Source organism: Micropterus salmoides, unplaced genomic scaffold, assembly GCF_014851395.1.
Source record: "Micropterus salmoides isolate LMB-PRFRI ecotype aquatic unplaced genomic scaffold, ASM1485139v1 Ms_hic_scaffold_15, whole genome shotgun sequence".
In the NCBI taxonomy this organism is placed as follows: domain Eukaryota; kingdom Metazoa; phylum Chordata; class Actinopteri; order Centrarchiformes; family Centrarchidae; genus Micropterus; species Micropterus salmoides.
In genome coordinates, this window is record NW_024040596.1 from 2,259,067 (window position 1) to 2,278,770 (window position 19,704).

At 40.0% G+C, this 19,704-nt stretch overlaps 3 protein-coding genes across 3 annotated transcripts; all 3 read right to left on the bottom strand.

Annotated features, from left to right (window-relative positions):
- Positions 1-1,704: 1,704 nt before the first annotated feature.
- On the bottom strand, positions 1,705-2,628 carry LOC119903776 (olfactory receptor 11A1-like). The gene has a single exon (XM_038720017.1). The coding sequence runs from the start codon at positions 2,626-2,628 to the stop codon at positions 1,705-1,707; it is 924 nt and encodes a 307-aa protein (XP_038575945.1).
- Positions 2,629-10,356: 7,728 nt separating this feature from the next.
- LOC119903643 (olfactory receptor 2A12-like) lies at positions 10,357-11,277 on the bottom strand. The gene has a single exon (XM_038719880.1). The coding sequence runs from the start codon at positions 11,275-11,277 to the stop codon at positions 10,357-10,359; it is 921 nt and encodes a 306-aa protein (XP_038575808.1).
- Positions 11,278-17,274: 5,997 nt separating this feature from the next.
- On the bottom strand, positions 17,275-18,195 carry LOC119903644 (olfactory receptor-like protein OLF4). Its single transcript, XM_038719881.1, has one exon. It carries the CDS (start codon positions 18,193-18,195, stop codon positions 17,275-17,277), a length of 921 nt encoding a protein of 306 aa, XP_038575809.1.
- Positions 18,196-19,704: the final 1,509 nt, after the last annotated feature.

The following is a 19,704-nucleotide window of genomic DNA, read 5'->3' on the forward strand; positions in this document are numbered from 1 at the left end:
GTTCATAAGGGATACATTTTAATTAAAGCACAAAGAAATATGGCTCACAACCCATCCAGCAATACTAGAAACCTAGAATTACTAAAATTTCAAAATATGGCAAAGAGCTACAATGTGAAATGCAAAGAAATGTGATTTGTATTTAAAGTATATTTCATTTGCATTACTTATTTTTGGTTTTATTCATTCTTGATTGGTGTAATTGTCTCCATTTTGTTATGATGGTGCATAGATAAGATGCTTGCCTTTGGTGTGGGAGACGTGGGTTCGATTCCCGCTGTGACCCATTCACCATTGTGTCCCTGAGCAAGACACTTAACCCCTCATTGCTCCAGAGGCGTGCGACCTCTGACATGTATAGCAATTGTAAGTCGCTTCGGATAAAAGCGTCAGCTAAAATATTTCGCTGTGAAGAAGTTAACAAATAATCTTCCAACAAACAGTTGTCTTTGTGCTTTTTATTAAGAGTAACAGAGTAAGTTATTTCAGCTGAAAGGACAGAGCACTGTACACCAAAGTGTATTCAGTGAGTCTTACAGGAAACAGAACACAGAATATTTATTGCTACAACATAGATAGGGAGTAAAAGGGAGGAACATCAGTAACCTTAAGCAAAACTCTTTCTCAGCCTGCCGTCTAAGTGTGGAAGTAACAGCAACTCATTCATTATGAGAATAGAATCGTCCTTATGCACTATGCAGCAAAGCTAATCTCACACATATATAGAAATGAGTTGTTCCAAGGACACTGGTGCATTTCAGTTGAGATGCACTTCTACTAAGTAAAAGATTACAGAGTATCATAACAGCTCTCATGATGTTACAAGTACATATAAGGTAGTTTTGCTTTTAGAGTTGTAAATCTGTGTTTGCTCTAGCTGTATAAGGGCTGGAGGAATTGGAAGCTTGTGCTTGCTCAATGTAGCTGTGATTGTCTCTATTTAATGTGGATTTTATTTTTTTTTTATTTTTTTCCAAGTATCAGTTGTTAATTAAATTGCTGCCTTTCTTTTTCTTTTTCTTTCGCATTTTTGAGGCATTGTGCCTTTATTGAAACCCAAAGGCCACTGGGCCATTCCACATCGGCCTCTTTCTTTAATTCTCTGACCAACATAATCACAACTGTCAGAGATGCTTGATTTGATTTGGATGTAAAAAGCAACTCACACACAGGTTCTGCCTGAGAACGGACAAGTTCATCTAATATAAACAGAGACAAATATGCAATGGCAAACATACTTTTAATTAGGTAACAGTTATTTTAAAGACATTTTAATTTAACAATGAACTTGCAATATGATTTGTTTTCTATCCATCGAATATAAAATTAGCTGTGCGCTGAATAATGTGTAGACTGGATTAAGCTCAATTTTGGTACCATCTGAACTCCCCACTGTAACACCTCATTTTAAATTAAGCCGGCAAAATCAACAAGCCATTTACAACAGCACAAATATGAATGTTACTGGTAGCAGGGTTTAGTAAGTGTGATTACTAAGCAGAATAAAATGTGTTGGAAATTTTAAAAAACTGCAGCAAATGTATCTGTAATTACACTGTAAAAGCTGGCCCTCCTCTATATTGGGCTTTAAGCATAGACATAAATCCCTACAATATATACCTTAGAGGAATCACATATCACCTCACATCTCTTCATTTATTATAGATTCATGGGTAGAAAGGACTGTAAATCAGTGTCAGTGCATCAGTTCACTTTGATCTGACTGAACAACCTTTTGAGGTGTTTAGAAATTTCCTTCATTTTTAGTCCATACATGAGCGGATTAAAGATATGATTGAATATTACCATTTGCAAAGTCATTACAAAACGTACAGTTGGAATATCAGATTCGACTCGAATTATAGTGACATCATATGTCAGCAAAAAAGAATAGTTCATTAAAACCAACAGGTGGGGTAAACAGGTCTGTGCAGCTTTCTTTCTGACTTCTCTACAACTCCGATAGGAAATTATAAGTATCTTTGTGTAAGTAAAAAGGATGAAGACCATTGGAAAAAGTGCAACATTCAATAGAACAACTACACCATATATAGATAATGCTAATGAATTTACACAGTAAAGATGGTAAAGTGAATTGTTACAATATATACCTTTTAAAGTAAAGCTACAGAGTTTGTTTTTAATGTTTAGTACAACTGGCACTGCAATGTGAGAAGCAGGCAGAATCCAGGCTAAAACCAGCAAAAGACTGACAGTTGTTTTTGTCATGATAGTTGGATATTGCAGAGGTTTACATATAGACACATACCGGTCATAGGCCATGGCTGCCAACAGTAAGAATTCTGAACAAGTTAAAAAGTAAAACATAAAAACCTGAAACAGACAGGCTGAATATGATATGATCTGTTTTTCTGATAAAAAGTCAATCAAAAGCTTTGGGTAGATGGCAGTGCTGAAAAGAACAGAGTTGAGTAACAGAGCTGCAATGAAAATGTACATAGGCTGATGGAGGTTTTGGTGAATCACGATGAGGCACACAATAGTGGAATTACAGCAGATGATCAGAATATATACTCCAAACATGATAACAAAATAAAGATATCTGTATTTTTGCACTTCCACATACCCACCAAGAGTTATATATGTTACATTTAATGCAGCGTCCATTAAGATTTGTAAAAACCTAATTAAACAAACACAGTAGATGACACAAGAGGCAAACAAGAGCAAAAATTGTGAAAGTAGGTCTCACTCAGAAGACTGCAACAAATAATCTAATCTACAGTTACCTGACATTGAAATGCACTTGGTGTGCATTTATCTCCAGAACTCAGATAATGAACTATTCGAGGCTGTGCAATGATTTTTATCAGACTGTGTCACCCTTCATGGACCTCATTAAACTCCTCACCAAGAACTATTAATACATGAACAGCGTCATAAAACTTTGGGGATAATTAGAAATGTGGAGGAGTAGGGGGGGGGCGGGGGGTGCATTTTCCACCTAACCGTAAGTGAAAAACTCTTTCAAGCAAGCCAGAAACTCCTTTAAGCCAGCCACAATTTCTGCCTTTCCAGCTTTTGTCACCATTTCTTTTGTCACTAGCCATCAGAGGTGGGCAGTGACTATTTACATTTAGTATGAACTCATGTAAGTTTGTTAGTAAATAAATTGTACTTGTCAGAGTAGTTTTAATTCATCATACTTTTATTCTTACTTGAGTAGAGTGAGAAAAATTATTACTTTTAAACCCTTACACGTGGATACATTCATCATGTTACTTATTTATTTATTATTTTATGCATTCATGCTGGTCCCAAGTCTGCTAGGGCTTCACCTGACAGCAGTCACGCATCCACATGACTCTGTTCAGCGCAGAATAATAGTATGGCCTTTAAATAGTGCTAGCAGCTAAAATTTACAGATGAAAATTTAGTGTACAATGCAGCTAGCCTGTTCTCATCCAACCCATTCTTATCTCAGTGCATCAAATACTGACGCAGTTTGCTGGTGTGTTGCAACACACAACCTGCAGTTGTAGGGTTAACCGACATGTATATATTCACTGACTTAGGTTTAGGCACACACTAATGTGATGGTCAAGGTTAGGATTAGTTGCTGTAAATGCCTTCGCTAGCTAGCTAGTTAGTTTGCACTGGAAGCACTACTAGCGCCCCAGAGCATCTTATACAGACGTGCCTGGAGGCGTCTCATACATACACACCTGGTGCATCCCCTACAGACACCGAAGGGTACTTTTTGCATCAAATAACCGCTTTGTCATCCTTTCTCAATCGTCTGCTTATGACTACCTGAGGCTCTCTCATCCCTGGGTGTCAGATACAGACGCTTTGTCAAGCTTTGTCAAAACATATTTAACTGCCTGGGATGACACTGTATTGGTGCAGCAGGCTCTGGTTGGGATGTCAGTAACAATACATCAGAGAACCGTGCTGACACTGAGCTGACCAGAGCTGAGCAGTGTATTTTGTGTCAGTGCTAATATGTTTAAAAAAATAGTTACACATAGGATTGTCACGTGTGTGTAGAGGTTGAAGGTTTTAGACCCAAATGCAGGACACAAGGCTGACAGTTCAATGATATTTATTAAAGGCAAAACCAAGAGTGAGTACACTTGCACGTACAGTGGCTGAGTCCAATGTAAACCAAAAATAAACAGAGTCCAAATTAAACGAGGTAATCCAACAGAAATCCAAAAAACAGGGAAACATGACTGACAAGACAGGCAGGCAGAGAGACAGCAGGAGAAAACAGAGAGACAGGCAGGCCGAAGGATTACTGGGGGAACACACAAAACACATGTTAAAAAGGCTAAATTAAACACAGCAGGAAACAAGCAGGCTGAACACAGAACACCATCAAACAAAACACAACAACGCAGAGAACCAGGAGGACTAGGAGGAGAGGACATGGGGCTGACCCTCGTTGACCAGGCCAGGGCCCGGTCACAGAGCAGCCCAGCGACATAACCGCTCTTGGCCTCATCTGACTGGAAGGTTACTGGTTGCCTCTTAAACACCAGGGCACACTGTACCAGAAAGCCGTCACACCTGCCCAAAACGCCGGAGAATGTCTGGCTGGGAGACTGGGGATGGGGCACGAGGCAAAGTCAGTGGAGAGGGAGTGAGGCGGGGATCGAGAGGGGGACAGCGGTTGCGCGGAACAGGGTCAGGAAGTCATGCCCGAGGCACCGCACCTCCTCGCTCAGGGAGCAGAGCGCTGGAGGGGAGGGGGGAGAGCCTGCTGTGTCCATGATGGCTCAATCGTTCTGTTGTGGTTTCGGACAGAACAGACCCAAACGCAACGCTTGACAGTTTTCAAAAGAGGTTTATTAAGGGGAAAAAGGGTAGATGAGGGGCTGGGAGGTGAAATGAGGGGGAAGTTGGATGCCAGCAGATGTGGGCGCGGACGGGCAGCTGGCGGGGCTGGAGAGGTTCTGGCGAGGCAACTGAGGGAGAGCAGGAGGCCGAGGCGAGAAGGTATGTGGAGGCTGGTGGACAGGCGAGGAGCATGGAGGGAAGCCGGGGGAGCGCCGCGGAGGCGAGGCGAGAAGGCAGGTAGGCGAGCCCAGCTGACTGATCGGATGACGGAGGTGATTGGACCTGACGGGGAAAACAGAAAAAAAACAGACAAGGTTAGTTTCAGGAGACAAGAGGTCGGAGAACGAGGTATCAGAGAGCTAGAACGTTGAGGTGGCACCAGGACTGGAGCGATGACGATCAACCGGAGATGGAGTGGAGGACTGGGGTTGAAATACTGGTGAAGATGAGGCTGAGGCAGAGGTGGAGGTTGATGAGACACAGGTGTGGATCATCAGCCGGGCTCCAGAGCGGAGAGAGGGAGAGCAGACGCAGGGAAAAAACAGAATGCGAAATGAGGAAAAGAAAAAAAACGGGACACTCACCGACTGCCGGGCTTTTTTTTTTTTTTAGATTTTGTGTTCTGTAGTTCTACATCCTGGATTGGGTCAAGATCATCATCAGCACATATTTCAGCAACATGGCATGGCAACATGGCAATGGAAGACAACACAACAGGATGGCAGTAGCTAGAACCTGGTTTACTATGGGGCGTACCATTTACCAGTCTTGTTCTTGACAGCCTTTGAATTCATCCTCAGATAGGTCAGGCAGGATAGTTAGCGGCAAGATACCATATGGTGAGAGTGTCAATTTGGACAATATCAAAAGCATCCTTCAGATGGGACCGTGCACAGTGAGACTCCTCAATTACCTTGATGAGCTGATCAAATGGATCAAATATCAAGCAGTCTCTCGATGGGGAAATTCTTCAAGAAAAGACAGTCTTTGTTGCTAGAGGGGAACCAGTTCCTCGGAAGTACAAAACATGGTGCTACCAGTCAAGAGACTGGCTTCCACAAAGTTAGCATGACAGGTTCAAACCTGCATAAGGCTGTGAAGGAGCTGGGAGGGTTAGTTTTTAATATTTAATATTTTAATGACCACTTTTACTTATTCGTGAGTACTTGATTTTGCAAAGTAACCATACTTTTACTTGAGTGCAGTTTTTGGCAACTCTACCAATCTCTGCTAGCCATTACTTTTGACTACATCCAGTCATTTGAGCAGCACTTACAGTCTGTTACCAAATTATTGTTATTACCACCTTTTTTAATTGGATAATCAAATTGAGATCAAGAATTCTTTAGAGAGCGGAGTACAGCAGAAGATATCCACTATGTTCCAGCTGAGGATCTCCAGACTCTGATCATCACTTTCTTCAATAGCAGATAACCTCATACATGCATCAGTCGCATTTGTCACATCTTGTCTGAATTACTGTAATAGTATCCTAGTTGGGCTTGCTGAATTTATTTTATTTTGTATACTTGTACATTTTGCACACACTCTTTACTTTTTCTATATTTATATTTCTGTATTTATGTTTATGTCTAGTGTTAAGCACCAATATACCAAGACAAATTCCTCATATGTAAAAATGTACATGGCAATAAATCTGATTCTTGGACAGGCTCAAGTATGTCCAGTACTCTGCCGCCATTGTTCTTACATGCACAAAACCATGGCAGCACATTACCCCTGGACATGATGAAGGCCATAAGCTGAAACGCATTGATCTCAAAATAAAGTTATTCTTTACACTACAAGTGTTGCTGGAGTTTTGACCTTGACCTCTAACCTTTTCTCTTCTCTATGCACCTTGGAAGTAGACGAGTTGTGTTAGACTCTCTTAAAACATCAGCCTGATTCTTGCCACATAGAAGCATTTTCCTTTCACCCCTGTCAGCAGGGCAATGTCATTTATCTGTCTTTTAGAACAGTTACAAATCCCCATTGGAAAATGAATCAGTTTCATCAAGTGACACAGCTTTGGATATGTTTAGGCAAAAACACAACTTGGTTAGGTTTAAGGGAAGATTATGGTTTGGGTTCATTAAGTTTAGGTGACCTTCGTTGGTTCTTAATGGAATCACGTTTTAACTTGAGGCACTTAGCGCTTGGCAGGTCGCAGGTGATTAGATAGCCTGCTAGGCTGAGTTAGGTTAGCTAGGTTAGTGTGGATTTTGGTTCCCCTAGCTTAGCAAATATATCCAGCAAAAGAAACTGTCACAATGCACACTATCAGACTGATAGCCCTCTTTTCAACATTGAGATTCTTTCCCACACTTGTCAAATTTCTCATACGTTCTCCTAAATATGTGAATGATAAAAATATGATTATCATCCTTACCTGGCTGTGGTGATTTGTCCGACACATCATGATAAATGTCTTTAATAAAATGTAATCATTATTGTTTCACCACAATATTGTACATGCAGGCCACTAACATTTTCCAGTAATAATAATGTAAAGCATGTTGGTCTGATTAATACATGATCTACTACTGGCTCTACAGGTTTACTACTGAAAATTTCGGGCCCTACAAGACCTACATATTTGGTTTTATACATATCTGATTTCTGTCTACCAAAGCCTCACAGTTTAATTCTTTCATTATTCAGCATAGTCTGGATATGATTAGTTCATGTGGAGTCTGCTGTGGCTATGGAGGTAAAATGGGACGTCCATTAATCCCTGCATTAGCATTAAATCCCTGGCTCCTCCTGTACATGTGTCCTTGAGCAAATCAATGAACCTCAAGGTGCTCTCAATGGCCAGGACAGTGACTTGCATTGCAGCTAAATTCTAATTCTTAACAGTGTTTCCTGTACTGGCAGAATGATGTCTCCTTCCCTACACACCCACCCCAAATGACCTTATTCAGTTTTAATTAAGGCCTTCTATATGCCTCTTTCTGTGGACACTGTTTGAACAATCGACATGTAGCTCTCAGCAGCAGGTCTGAACTGACTGGCAGTCTAGCTCTGGCTCATCTTTCAACCCCAATAATCACTTGATTCATTATAAATGTATATTATTTAATTGCTTTGTCCAACCCCATGGACTAATACTCACGAAGCCTGTGCCCCCCAGCTATGTGGAGTCTTTCAACCCGAGCCTGAGTCACCAAAGGGTCCCTGTGCTTTGGAAGACATCTTGCCTCGTTCCTGCGCCAGAGACGCTACGTCCCAGTGACTCCAAAGATTACAGACCTGTGGCACTGACCTCGCACATCATGAAGACCCTGGAGAGACTGGCTCTGGATTAGCTGTGGCCCATGGTCAGACCTCTCCTGGACCCCCTCCAGTTCGCCTACCAGCCCTGACTGGGAGTCGAGGACGCCATCATCTTCCTGCTCAACCACATATACGACCACCTGGACACGCCGGCGAGCACTGTGAGGGTCATGTTTTTTGACTTCTTCAGTGCTTTCAACACCATCAGCTGACAGTGATGCAGGTGGATTCCCCCCTTGTGTCCTGGATTGTTGACTACCTTTCTGGCAGACCAAAGTATGTGCGCATGCAACACTATGTGTGCCCCGCAAGGGACTGTCGTCTCTCCCTTCCTCTTTACTATCTACACCATGGACTTCAGCTATCACACAGAGTCCTGCCATCTTCAGGAGTTTTCTGATGACTCTGCTGTGGTTAGATGTATCAAGGGTGATGAGACTGAGTACAGAGCTGTGGCGGGGGCCTTTGTCGCATGGTCTGAGCCCTGTTTCCATCCAGGTGGTCAGTGTGGACATTTGAGAAGGATTACAAATACCTGGGAGTACATCGACAATAAACTGGACTGGGCCAAGAACACTGAGGCCCTCTACATGAAGGGTCAGAGCCGTCTTTATTTTCTGAGGAGGCTGAGGTCCTTCAACATCTGCAGGACGATGCTGAGGATGTTTTATGAGTCTGTGGTGGCCAGTGCTGTCCTGTTTGCTGTTGCATGCTGGGGCAGCAGGCTCAGGGTAGCGGACGCCAACAGACTCAGCAAACTGATCCGCAAGGCCCGAAACGTTGTGGGGGCGGAGCTGGACTCTCGTCGGTGGTGTCAGAGAAAAGGATGCTGTCCAAGCTACATATCATCTTGGACAATGTCTCCCAACCACTCTGACGTGCTGCTCAAACACAGGAGCACTTTCAGCGCAAGAGTCATTCCCCGAAACTGCACCACAGAGCGCCACAGGAAGTCATTCCTGCCTGTGGCCATCAAAATTTATAACTCCTCCCTCTAAGTGTCTGACACACAGACACTTAGTTTTAAACTGGACTTTATTAGTTTTGTGCGATAACACCTGCTTAATTACTTAATGTGCAATACTCTCTGCTGCAATTCTGCTGCTACTATTTATTCATTATTACTGTTCACCATAACAATTCCTTTAACTATGTAAATATTGTACATATCCACACTCCTTTATAATAATAATAATAATCTTTATTTGTAGAGCACTTTTCAAAAACAAGTTACAAAGTGCTTTAACAAGTGTAAAAACAATAATACCCAAAAAACAATAATACAAAAACAATACAAGATAAAGAAAAGACTAAATACACATTTAAGATAAATATAGAATTAGCAAAATAGAATAAAATAAAAGGGATAAAATAAAGTTAAATAAGATCGGGAAAAGCTCTCCTATAAAAGTATGTTTTAAGAAGGGACTTAAAAGAGTTCACTGACTCAGCCGACCTGATTTCCTCGGGCAGGCTGTTCCAGAGCCTCGGGGCCCCGACAGCAAACGCTCTGTCCCCTTTAGTTTTCAGTCGAGACTCTGGAACAGACAACAGACCTCTGCCAGAGGATCTCATGTTATGTTTTCTTTCATTTTATATTTTTACTCTGATATTTATATTTCTTTATATACCGCTATCTTTATTTATATTCCTTTTGCCTTTTGTGCAATGTTTGCAACTGTAACACAGAATATCCCCTCTGGGATCAATAAAGTATTTCTGATTCTGATGGCCAAACCTTCCCCGCCTTTGCACTTTCTGTCAATTACAGACATAGGGCTCCTTTATACATGTGATATGGTATTTTCCTGCCGAAACTGTCACATGCTCACAGTCAGTTTCACAACTTCATGAAACGTCTGTGTTTAACCTGTCCTTTCATGATAAAAATGCATTATTTATGGCTACAACAGCAGCTTTATTGCCTGCCAGTTAAAGCAGATTTGTTACTTTTTCTGTGTTCTCAGTCTGGATTCTCCTCATTGGTTTTAAAGTGACATGCCAACTTCTTCAGAGGACTAGATTGCCTGTGACTGACTAACAAAGCAAAATATAGTTTTGAATAACTGCAGCAAATTGAACAATGCAATAATTACTTAAGTGAAAATCCTCTTTACTGTTTCTGTGACAAATTATAAAGAGGATTTTTACAACATGAAATCCTTACATTGAATACCTTTTAAAAGACCCATCACATCTCTGCATATTAAAGAAGAAAAGACTGCATGTTAGCAACAATAATATCACTATTACTGTAACATCACTTTTAATACATTAGATTGCTTTGGTTCGACAAAACAACTTCTTCAGGTGTTTAGTGATTTCTTTCATATTTAGTCCATATATAACTGGATGGAGGAGAGGAAAATACAAAAATGCCTGTAAAGTCATTATTGGATGTAAATCAGAATGCAGATCCAGTTGAACAGTAATGATATCATATGCACACAAACAGGAAAAGCAGAGTAAAACTATCACGTGGGGTAAACAGGTCTGTGCAGCTTTTCTCCTCACTTCTTTACAACTTCGATAGGCTATTACAAGTATTCTAGTGTATGTAAAAAGTATGAAGATGAAAGGGGAAAGTGCCATGCTTACAAGAGCAAACGTATCAAATATATCCCGTGCTTTTGAAGTCCCGCAGTAAAGACTGTAAATTGAATTGTTACAAAAAACTGCATTTAAAGTTAAATTACAGATTTTCATGTGAGCACTCATTGTTAAAGAGATTGCAATCTGACAAGCAGGTATAAGCCAAGATAAAGCCACCATAATACTCACAATGGACTTTCTCATGATAACTGGATATTGCAGAGGTTTACATATAGACACATATCTGTCATAGGCCATGGCTGCCAACAGGAAGAAATCTGAAGCACATAAGGTGTAAAAAAGGAAACATTGCAAGAGACAGGCTGAATATGATATAATCTGTTTTTCAGATAAAAAGTTCATTAACAACTCTGGGTACATAGCAGTGCAGTAAGCAATAGAGTTCACTAGTAGCGCTGCAATGAAAATGTACATAGGCTCATGGAGGTTTTTGTGTATCCAAATAAGGCACACAATGATGAAACTAAAGAAGACTGTTAAAATACATACTATAAACATAATAGAAACAAAAAAATACCTGTATTTGTCCAATTCCTCATACCCAACAAGAGTTATATATGTTACATTGAATTCATCATCCATGAAGAATGTCACAAATTAAACCATTAATGAATAACACAGAAATTACAACAAGCACAGGTGAATAAACGGATAAACAGATAAACGGATAAACGGAGAATTCTTAATTTGAAGATTACATTAACACAGTACGTGTTTTTCTTTGATACTTGACCTTAAACTGCACTTGGAGTCTGTTCATCTTCAGAGTTCTGAAAGTCGGACCAAATATTTTATGACTTTTCTTCACCCTCCATGGAGCTCATTAAATCTTCCACCAAGAGCTGTTATCATGTGAACAACTTCACCAAACTCTGGAGGCCTGAGCCCATAGGTGCTGAACTTTATTTACATGGGTTTGTTTTCTCTTTACATTTTTCTGTCTCCTTAAACTTGGTGCAACCTGACCTGCATGTGAACTAATCATAGTACAACACGTCAACAACACATCAAGTTGAACTTTCACTGCGTTCATAAAAATGCAGTTTGAAGTTCTACACACAATGACCAACAAAACACTGCTTTACTTTTAATCAAAAGTAATGTCTGAAAACATTGTACGGTCCCTCCAACAGCTACAACTGCAAATGTGTTGAGCAACAAAATCAAACTGTCGATGGCCTAAACCCACAGGCATTGTCTGACCTTCTTTACTTAAGGTAAGACTTTATTAAATAAATTATTACATTCTAAAGTGGTAGGAAACACATAAATAACCATTAAAAAATAAATAAAAAATCAACATTAAAGCAGCAAGCAACATTGGACGGGCCCTCTCACTGTGACACGCGTACAATTGCCAGAAGGTCGATCGACGAGACTAAGTATTTTCATGCACTTCAGACGCTGCAAGAAAGAGTTAAATGTCACTTTGTGTCCCCAATGTGGTGCTAGAGAACACACAATTCTTTCAAATCACATGATGAGTGTCACACAGTACTTACCGCCTGTTTTCAGTTGGTGGCACTACTTTGGCATTGAGATATAGTATCTCACAAAAGTCAGTACACCCCTCAATTTTTGTAAATATTTGATTATGTCTTTTCATGTGGCAACGCTAAAGAAATGACACTTTGCTACAATAAAATGTTAGTGAGTGTACAGCTTGTATAACAGTGTAAATTTGCTGTCGCCTCAAAAACACATTACACAGCAACAAATGTGAGTACACCCTCTAAAAGAAAATGTCCAAATTGGGCCCAATTAGACATTTTCCCTCCCCGGTGTCATGTGACTCGCTCTCAGGTGTAAAAGGGGAGCAGGAGTGTTAAATTTGGTGTTATCGCTCTCACACTCCCTCATACTGGTCACTGGAAGTTCAACATGGCACCTCATGGCAAAGAAGTCTCTGAGGATTTAAAAAAAAAAAAGGTTGCTCTACATAAAGATGGCCGAGGCTGTAAGAAGAGGGCCAAGACACGGAAACTGAGCTGCAGCACGGTGACCAAGACCATACAGCGGTTCACCAGGACAGGTTCCACTCAGAACAGGCCTCGCCATGGTCAACCAAAAATTTGGCAGGTTGTAAACCACCACAATCTTTTTGCTTTTTGCAGAGTTTTTAAACTGATTTGTGGAGGTTTATTTTTCCACAAATTTAGAGATGTTTGAGTCCAGTGATTCAAACCAGACAGCAGGGGGTTTGGTGGGTAACATTGAAAACAGGTAACTGATTTTAGTTAGGACCATCATTTTTATGGTCACTTACACCCCATCACAGGAGTCAGCAGGTGAGGCTGGGGGAACATCACATACAGCACCCGGACTATTAGCACTGGCGAATGCACCTCAGGAGACCCATCTGTCAAACTCCTGAAGTTCGCTGACGACACACCGGTCATCGGCCTCATCCGGGACGGTGATGAGTGAGCCTACAGATGGGAGCTGGCTCTCTGGTGCGGTCAGAACAACCTGGAGCTTCACACGCTCAAAACTGTGGAGATGAACGTGGACTTCAGGAGGAGCCCCCCCACTCTGCCCCCCATCACCAGACTGGAGTTCCACTATATCCCAGGACCTGAAGTGGGAGCCCAACACTGACACTATCATCAAGAAGGCCCAGGAAGCTCAACCTGCCTAAGGAGCTGCTGATCCAGTTCTACACAGCCATCATTCAGTCTGTCCTCTGCACCTCCATCACTGTCTGGTTTGGATCTGCCACCAAAAAGGACAGGAGCAGACTACAACGGACAGTCAGGACTGCAGAAAAAATAATCTGTGCCAACCTGCTCTCCATTCAGGACTTACACTTTTCCAGAGTCAGGAAACGGGCAGGAAACATCACTGCAGATCCATCTCCCCCCGGACACAACCTGTTCCAGCTCCTCCCCTAAGGTAGGCGCTACAGAGCACTGTACGCCAAAGCCAACAGACACAGAAGCAGTTTCTTCCCACAAGCCATCACTCTGATGAACAGCTGATTTCTGACTCACAGTGTCAGGAACAATTCCTGTGCAATAACCCAGTAACTCTGTCTCTAATCAGCTACTTGTTTACTAGTTTCCACTTATTATTTATTCACCTTTATTTCAGTGCTGTTCATACTATGTCATATTGTATATACTGTATACCAATACACCTACCTCAGGTCATAAGGTTATAGGTCTTGTTTATTTTTTCCAGCATCATTTGCACTATGCTCCATCACACTGTGTACATGTGTACATGAACGCATGTATGTGAATGTGTACCTGTATATCATATCCACCTTCAACATGTACATAATGAGAATAATAGTTTACTCTTGCATCCTTTGCACTCTGATCACTGCACTATTTGTCAATATTTCTATATTCATAGTGTGTATATTAGTGTTGTCTATACTGTTGTTTGTGTCTGATTTTATTATTGTGTTATGGTATTTTTCTATGAGTAAGCACATCATGAGCAATGCACAATCCTGAGTCAAATTCCACGTATGTGTACACATACCTGGCAATAAAGCTGATTCTGATTCTGATTTAGCCATGTCAGTTCTGACAGCCTGGAGGAAATATTGATACCCACATATTTAATATTCCCAGACTTTAGCGGTGTGGTAGATATACTCTGGAAATCACACATTACAGGTGGATTTACTCCAGTTAATAGAGTAGTCTGAGATGGATGAGAATTTATCTTTAAGTTTGATTGTCTCAGAAAGAGAAGTTTGTGAGTTTAGGAAAAGTAATACATCATCTGCATAAAGGCTTACCTTGTGGTGTACAATTTCTGTTTGAATTCCTTTAATAATTTTATTTTGTCTGATAGCAGCTGCTAGCGGTTCTTTAAAAATGGCGAATAGCGAGGGAGAGAGTGGGCAACCCTACCTGGTACCCCTCTGAAGACTAAAGCTTGGAGAAGTAAGATTATTTATCCTGACAGAAGCTCTTGGGGAACTATATAAGATTCTAATACAGTCTATGAAAGAGTTTCCAAATTCAATTTTATAAGTAGTAAAGTAGCTAATAGATTTCTCTGCATCTAAAGAATCAACTATAGTTTCCAGGTTATGAATAGTAGCATAGTCTATTACATTAAGTAGCCTGCGTGTATTGTTGGTGGAGTGCCTGCCCTTAATAAATCCTGTTTGGTCAGGGTGTACCAGGAGTGACCTTCTCTAGCCCTCTTACTAGGGTTTTGCAGATGATTTTAAGATCTGTGTTAATAAGTGATATTGGGCGATAACTGGACGGGAGTGTGGGGTCTTTGTCTGGTTTAAGAAACAGGCTGATATTAGCAGAGTTCATTGTTGGAGGCAACATGCAAGTACCCCTAATTTGCATTACCAACCTGTAGAATGTGGATGCAAGTATTTCCCAGAATTCCTTGTGGAAGTGTAGAACTGTCTGGCCCAGGGGCTTCATTATTCGGCAAATGTAAGAGAGCTTCCTGGAGTTCAGCCATTGAAACAGGTGAATCCAGAGCCCTGATCTGTTAATCATCTAACCTTGGAAAATCTATATTGTTCAGAAATGCATCGATGTTAGAGCTAGATGGATCAATTTGTGATGTATATAAGTTTTTATAAAAATCTCTAAATGCATTGTTGATTTCTTCTGGATTATGAGTCATATTCCCAGCTGAGTCCTTTAAGGAGGAAACTGTTATAATTTTTTCTTTATTCAGTTTCAATTGGTTGGCTAAGAATCTGCTGGATTTATTGCCATGTTCAAATTTCTCCAAGTGTAGTCTTTGCAAATGAAATTGGGTCTTTTTATCAATAGTTTCATTTAATTCAAGTTTTAATTTTCTCAGATCATTCAACATGTGTTCCTGTGGGGCGGCAGCAACGTCAGTTTCTAATATTTTTATTGTTTGTTCTAGCTCTAATAGTATGATGTATAGGAGATTATTTTACCTCTCATGAATGCTTTTGCTGCCTCCCAAAGAAGACATGGCAAAATTTCTGGCAGCTCATTACTTTCCATATATATTACCAACTCCTTTTTGAAATAACTAAATCTAGGTCTTTAAGCAGTGATACATTAAGTCTCCAACTTCTAGTTGGCTGTGTGACCCTTTTTTTTTAGTAAGAGTGCTAGAAACCGGTGCATGATCACTGATGGTGATAGGGTGAATCTGAGTGTTGGAAATGTCTGTCATAATTGAACTGCTAACCAAAAAATAGTCAAGGCGAGAATATGAGTGGTGGACTGGTGAAAAGAAGGTATATTCTCTAAGAGTGGAGTGGTGAGAACACCAAACATCGCAGAGACCAAACAATCAAGATGGAGCTCTCTCCATCTTGATTGTATGCTTTCCATGTTGTAGGCAGACAGATCCCCAATAAAAAAAGGAATACACACACACACACGTAATAATGTGACAACTCCGTTCTATATGACCGCAGTGGCAGTCAGAGGTATAAACCCTCAGAAATCTTGTGTTTATTTTTGTACCTTCTAAGCCTCAGAAAACACCAAACACATATTTAGGAAAAGTCATGGCCTGACAGGCTTGTAGTTTTTATTTAAACAGTTATCTATCTACCCTTACGGTCTGTCAACACGTCTAAGTGGTTCTAACGTTAAATAAAGTACTTTGCCAGATGGAATAAAGTTGTGTTACAACAAACATGTTCATTCCAATATACTAATTTCCTTTATTAAATGGAGTGGTCCTTGTTAGTGAAAACACTCTCAACTGGCTTTATCTGCCTACATTATCAACAATTTTCGACATGCCTCTTTTTTTGAACACTGTTTGGACAAACAACATGTAGCTCTCAGCAGAAGGTCTGAACAGACGATCTGTCTGGAATAATATGTCAGTCTCATCTTTCAACCCCAATCATTAGTTTATTCATTATAAATGTATACGTTTTTCAAAATTTGAAACAATCCGTAGACTATTTCTCATGAAGGCCAAATGCTCTGAATGTGGTTCCTGGACAAGCATGCTCACAGTCAGTTTTACTACTTCATGACACTTATTTGTTTAATCTGTCCATTCATGAAAACATGTATTATCTATGGCTACAGGAGCAGCTTGGTTGCCTGCCAGTTAATGCAAGCAAAACATGACCTGTTCTGTTAGTTATCTATTATCTGTTAGTGATTATTTTATTTCTGTTATTAATGGGATTCTGCTTATTCCTGGATATGTGCTGTTATTTCTTATTGTTGCTAATTTGCGGGTTGTCCTTTGCTTTCAGTGTGGACTGTACACAATGGCCTGTGTAGTCAACACACCTCTTTATATCCCTATTTGTTAAACATAATTTAAAAAATGGTCACAAAAACAGGAGAAACCCTGGGAGATGCCATTTGAAGTAGTTCCAATATGGCCCATGAATGACTAAAAATGCAGCAGCTGACATTAGCAAATAAAAAAATTTAATAACTGCAGCAAAGTGAACAATGTAAAGTGAAGATCCTTTCCACTGTTTCCATGACGAACAGTAAAGAAGATTTTTACAGCATGGAAACAAATCTGTACATAAATACCTTTCAAAGATCAGAAAATTCACATCTCTGCATTATTATAGAAGAAAGGACTGCTCACTAACATCACTATTACTGTAGCATCACTTTTAATACATTAGATTGCTTTGGTTCGACAAAACAACTTCTTCAGGTATTTTGTGATTTCTTTCATATTTAGTCCATATATGACTGGATTGAGGAGAGGAAAATACAAAAACGATTGTAAAATCATTATTGAACGTAAATGAGATTGCAGATCCAGTTGATCTGTTATGATATCATATGCACACAAACAAGAAAAAGAAAATAAAACTATCACATGTGGTAAACAGGTCTGTGCAGCTTTTTTCCTGACTTCTTTACAACTTCGATAGGCTATTACAAGTATTCTAGTGTATGTAAAAAGTATGAAGAGTAAAGGACAAACTGCCATGCTTACAAGAGCAATAATTACTAATATATCCCGTGCTTTTGAAGTCCCACAGTAAAGACCGAAAATTGAATTGTTACAAAAAACTGCATTTAAAATGACATGACAGATCTTCATATTAGCACTTAGTATTATTGGGACTGCAACCTGACAAGCAGGCACAAGCCAAGCTAAACCCAGCATAATACTCACTATGGTTTTTGTCATGATAATTGGATATTGCAGAGGTTTACATATAGACACATATCTGTCATAGGCCATGGCTGCCAACAGGAAGGAATCTGAAGCACATATGGTGTAAAAAAGAAAACATTGCAAGAGACAGGCTGAGTATGATATGATCTGTTTTTCAGATAAAAAGTTCATTAACAACTCTGGGTACATAGCAGTGCAAAAAGCAATAGAGTTCACTAGCAGCGCTGCAATGAAAATGTACATAGGCTCATGGAGGTTTTTGTGTATCCAAATAAGGCACACAATGATGAGACTAAAGAAGACTGTTAAAATACATACTATAAACATAATAGAAACAAAAAAATACCTGTATGTGTCCAATTCCTCATACCCAACAAGAGTTATATATGTTACATTGAATTCATCATCCATTAATAATATCATAAATTAAACTATTAATGAATAACACAGAAATTACAACAAGCACAGGTGAATAAACGGATAAACGGAGAATTCTTAATATGAAGATTACATTAACACAGTACATGTATTTGTCTTTGATACTTGACCTTAAACTGCACTTGGTGTGTGTTCATCCTCAGAGTTCTGAAAGTCGGACCAAATATTTTATGACTTTTCTTCACCCTCCATGGAGCTCATTAAATCTTCCACCAAGAGCTGTTATCATATGAACAACTTCACCAAACTCTGGAGGCCTGAGCCCATAGGTGTTGAAATTTGTTTACATGATGTAATTTCTTTTAACTTTCTTCTGTGTCAAACTCTGGAGGCCTGAAGACACAGGCATTGTTGTGAAGATAACACTTTATTAATTCACGTTTCTGGGGTACAACAAACACTCTGAAGAGGATGGAAACAGATAAAGATCTATTTCAAATAAATCAAGTAAATGATATTATACACTCATATACACTCTCCGCCACTTTATTATTAGGTACACCTGTTCAATTGCTTGTTAACACAAATAATCAATAATCAGCCAATCACAGCAAAAACTCAATGCATTTAGACGTGGTCAAGAGAACTTGCTTGCATCAGAATGGGGACGAAAGGGGATTTAAATTACTTTGAATGTGGCATGGTTGTATTTCAGAAACTGCTGATCTACTGGGATTTTCACTCACATCCATCTCTAGGAGTTGTGTGGATGAAAATGGCTTGTTGATGTCAGAGATCAGAGGAGAATGGGCAGACTAGTTCAAGATGACAGAAAGGCAACAGTTACTCAAATACCCACTTGTTACAACCAAGGTATGCAGAATACTATCTCTGAATGCACAACACGTCCAACCTTGAAGCAGATGAGCACTTCACTCTGGTGGTGGTGTAATGATGTGGGGGATATTTTCTTGGCACGCTTTGGGCCCCTTAGTACCAATTGAGCATTGTTTAATCACAACAACCTACCTGAGTGGTGTTGCTGACCATGTCCATCCCTTTATGACCACAGTGTACCTAACTTCTGATGGCTACTTCCAGCAGGATAATTCACCATGTCACAAAGCTCAAATCTGAAACTGGTTTCTTGAACATCACAATGAATTCACTGTACTCAAAAGGCCTCCACAGTCAACAAATCTCAATCCAATAGTGCACTCTGGGACGTGGTGGAACGGGAGATGTGTCAAATCTGCAGCAACTGCATGATGCTATCATGTCGATATGGACCAAAGTCTCTGAGAAATTTAAACACCTTGCTTAAAGTATGCAACGAAGACGGCAGTTCTGAAGGCAGAAGGGGGTCCAACCTGGTACTAGCAAGATGTACCTAATAAAATGGCCGGTGAGTGTATATTACAATGCTTATGCCATGAACATCATTAGTGCAATGTGTAGGAAGCTGTGCAAATATTTATGTGCAGATAACAAGCTATTCACATTAAATATCAAAATTAGTTGCAGGCCAATGCAGTCCGGAAC

What these genes read in the sequence shown, in the direction of transcription:
- LOC119903776 (XM_038720017.1), bottom strand. Translation starts at nt 2,628, where the DNA reads ATGGACGCTGCATTAAATGTAACATATATAACTCTTGGTGGGTATGTG.
- LOC119903643 (XM_038719880.1), bottom strand. Translation starts at nt 11,277, where the DNA reads ATGGATGATGAATTCAATGTAACATATATAACTCTTGTTGGGTATGAG.
- LOC119903644 (XM_038719881.1), bottom strand. Translation starts at nt 18,195, where the DNA reads ATGGATGATGAATTCAATGTAACATATATAACTCTTGTTGGGTATGAG.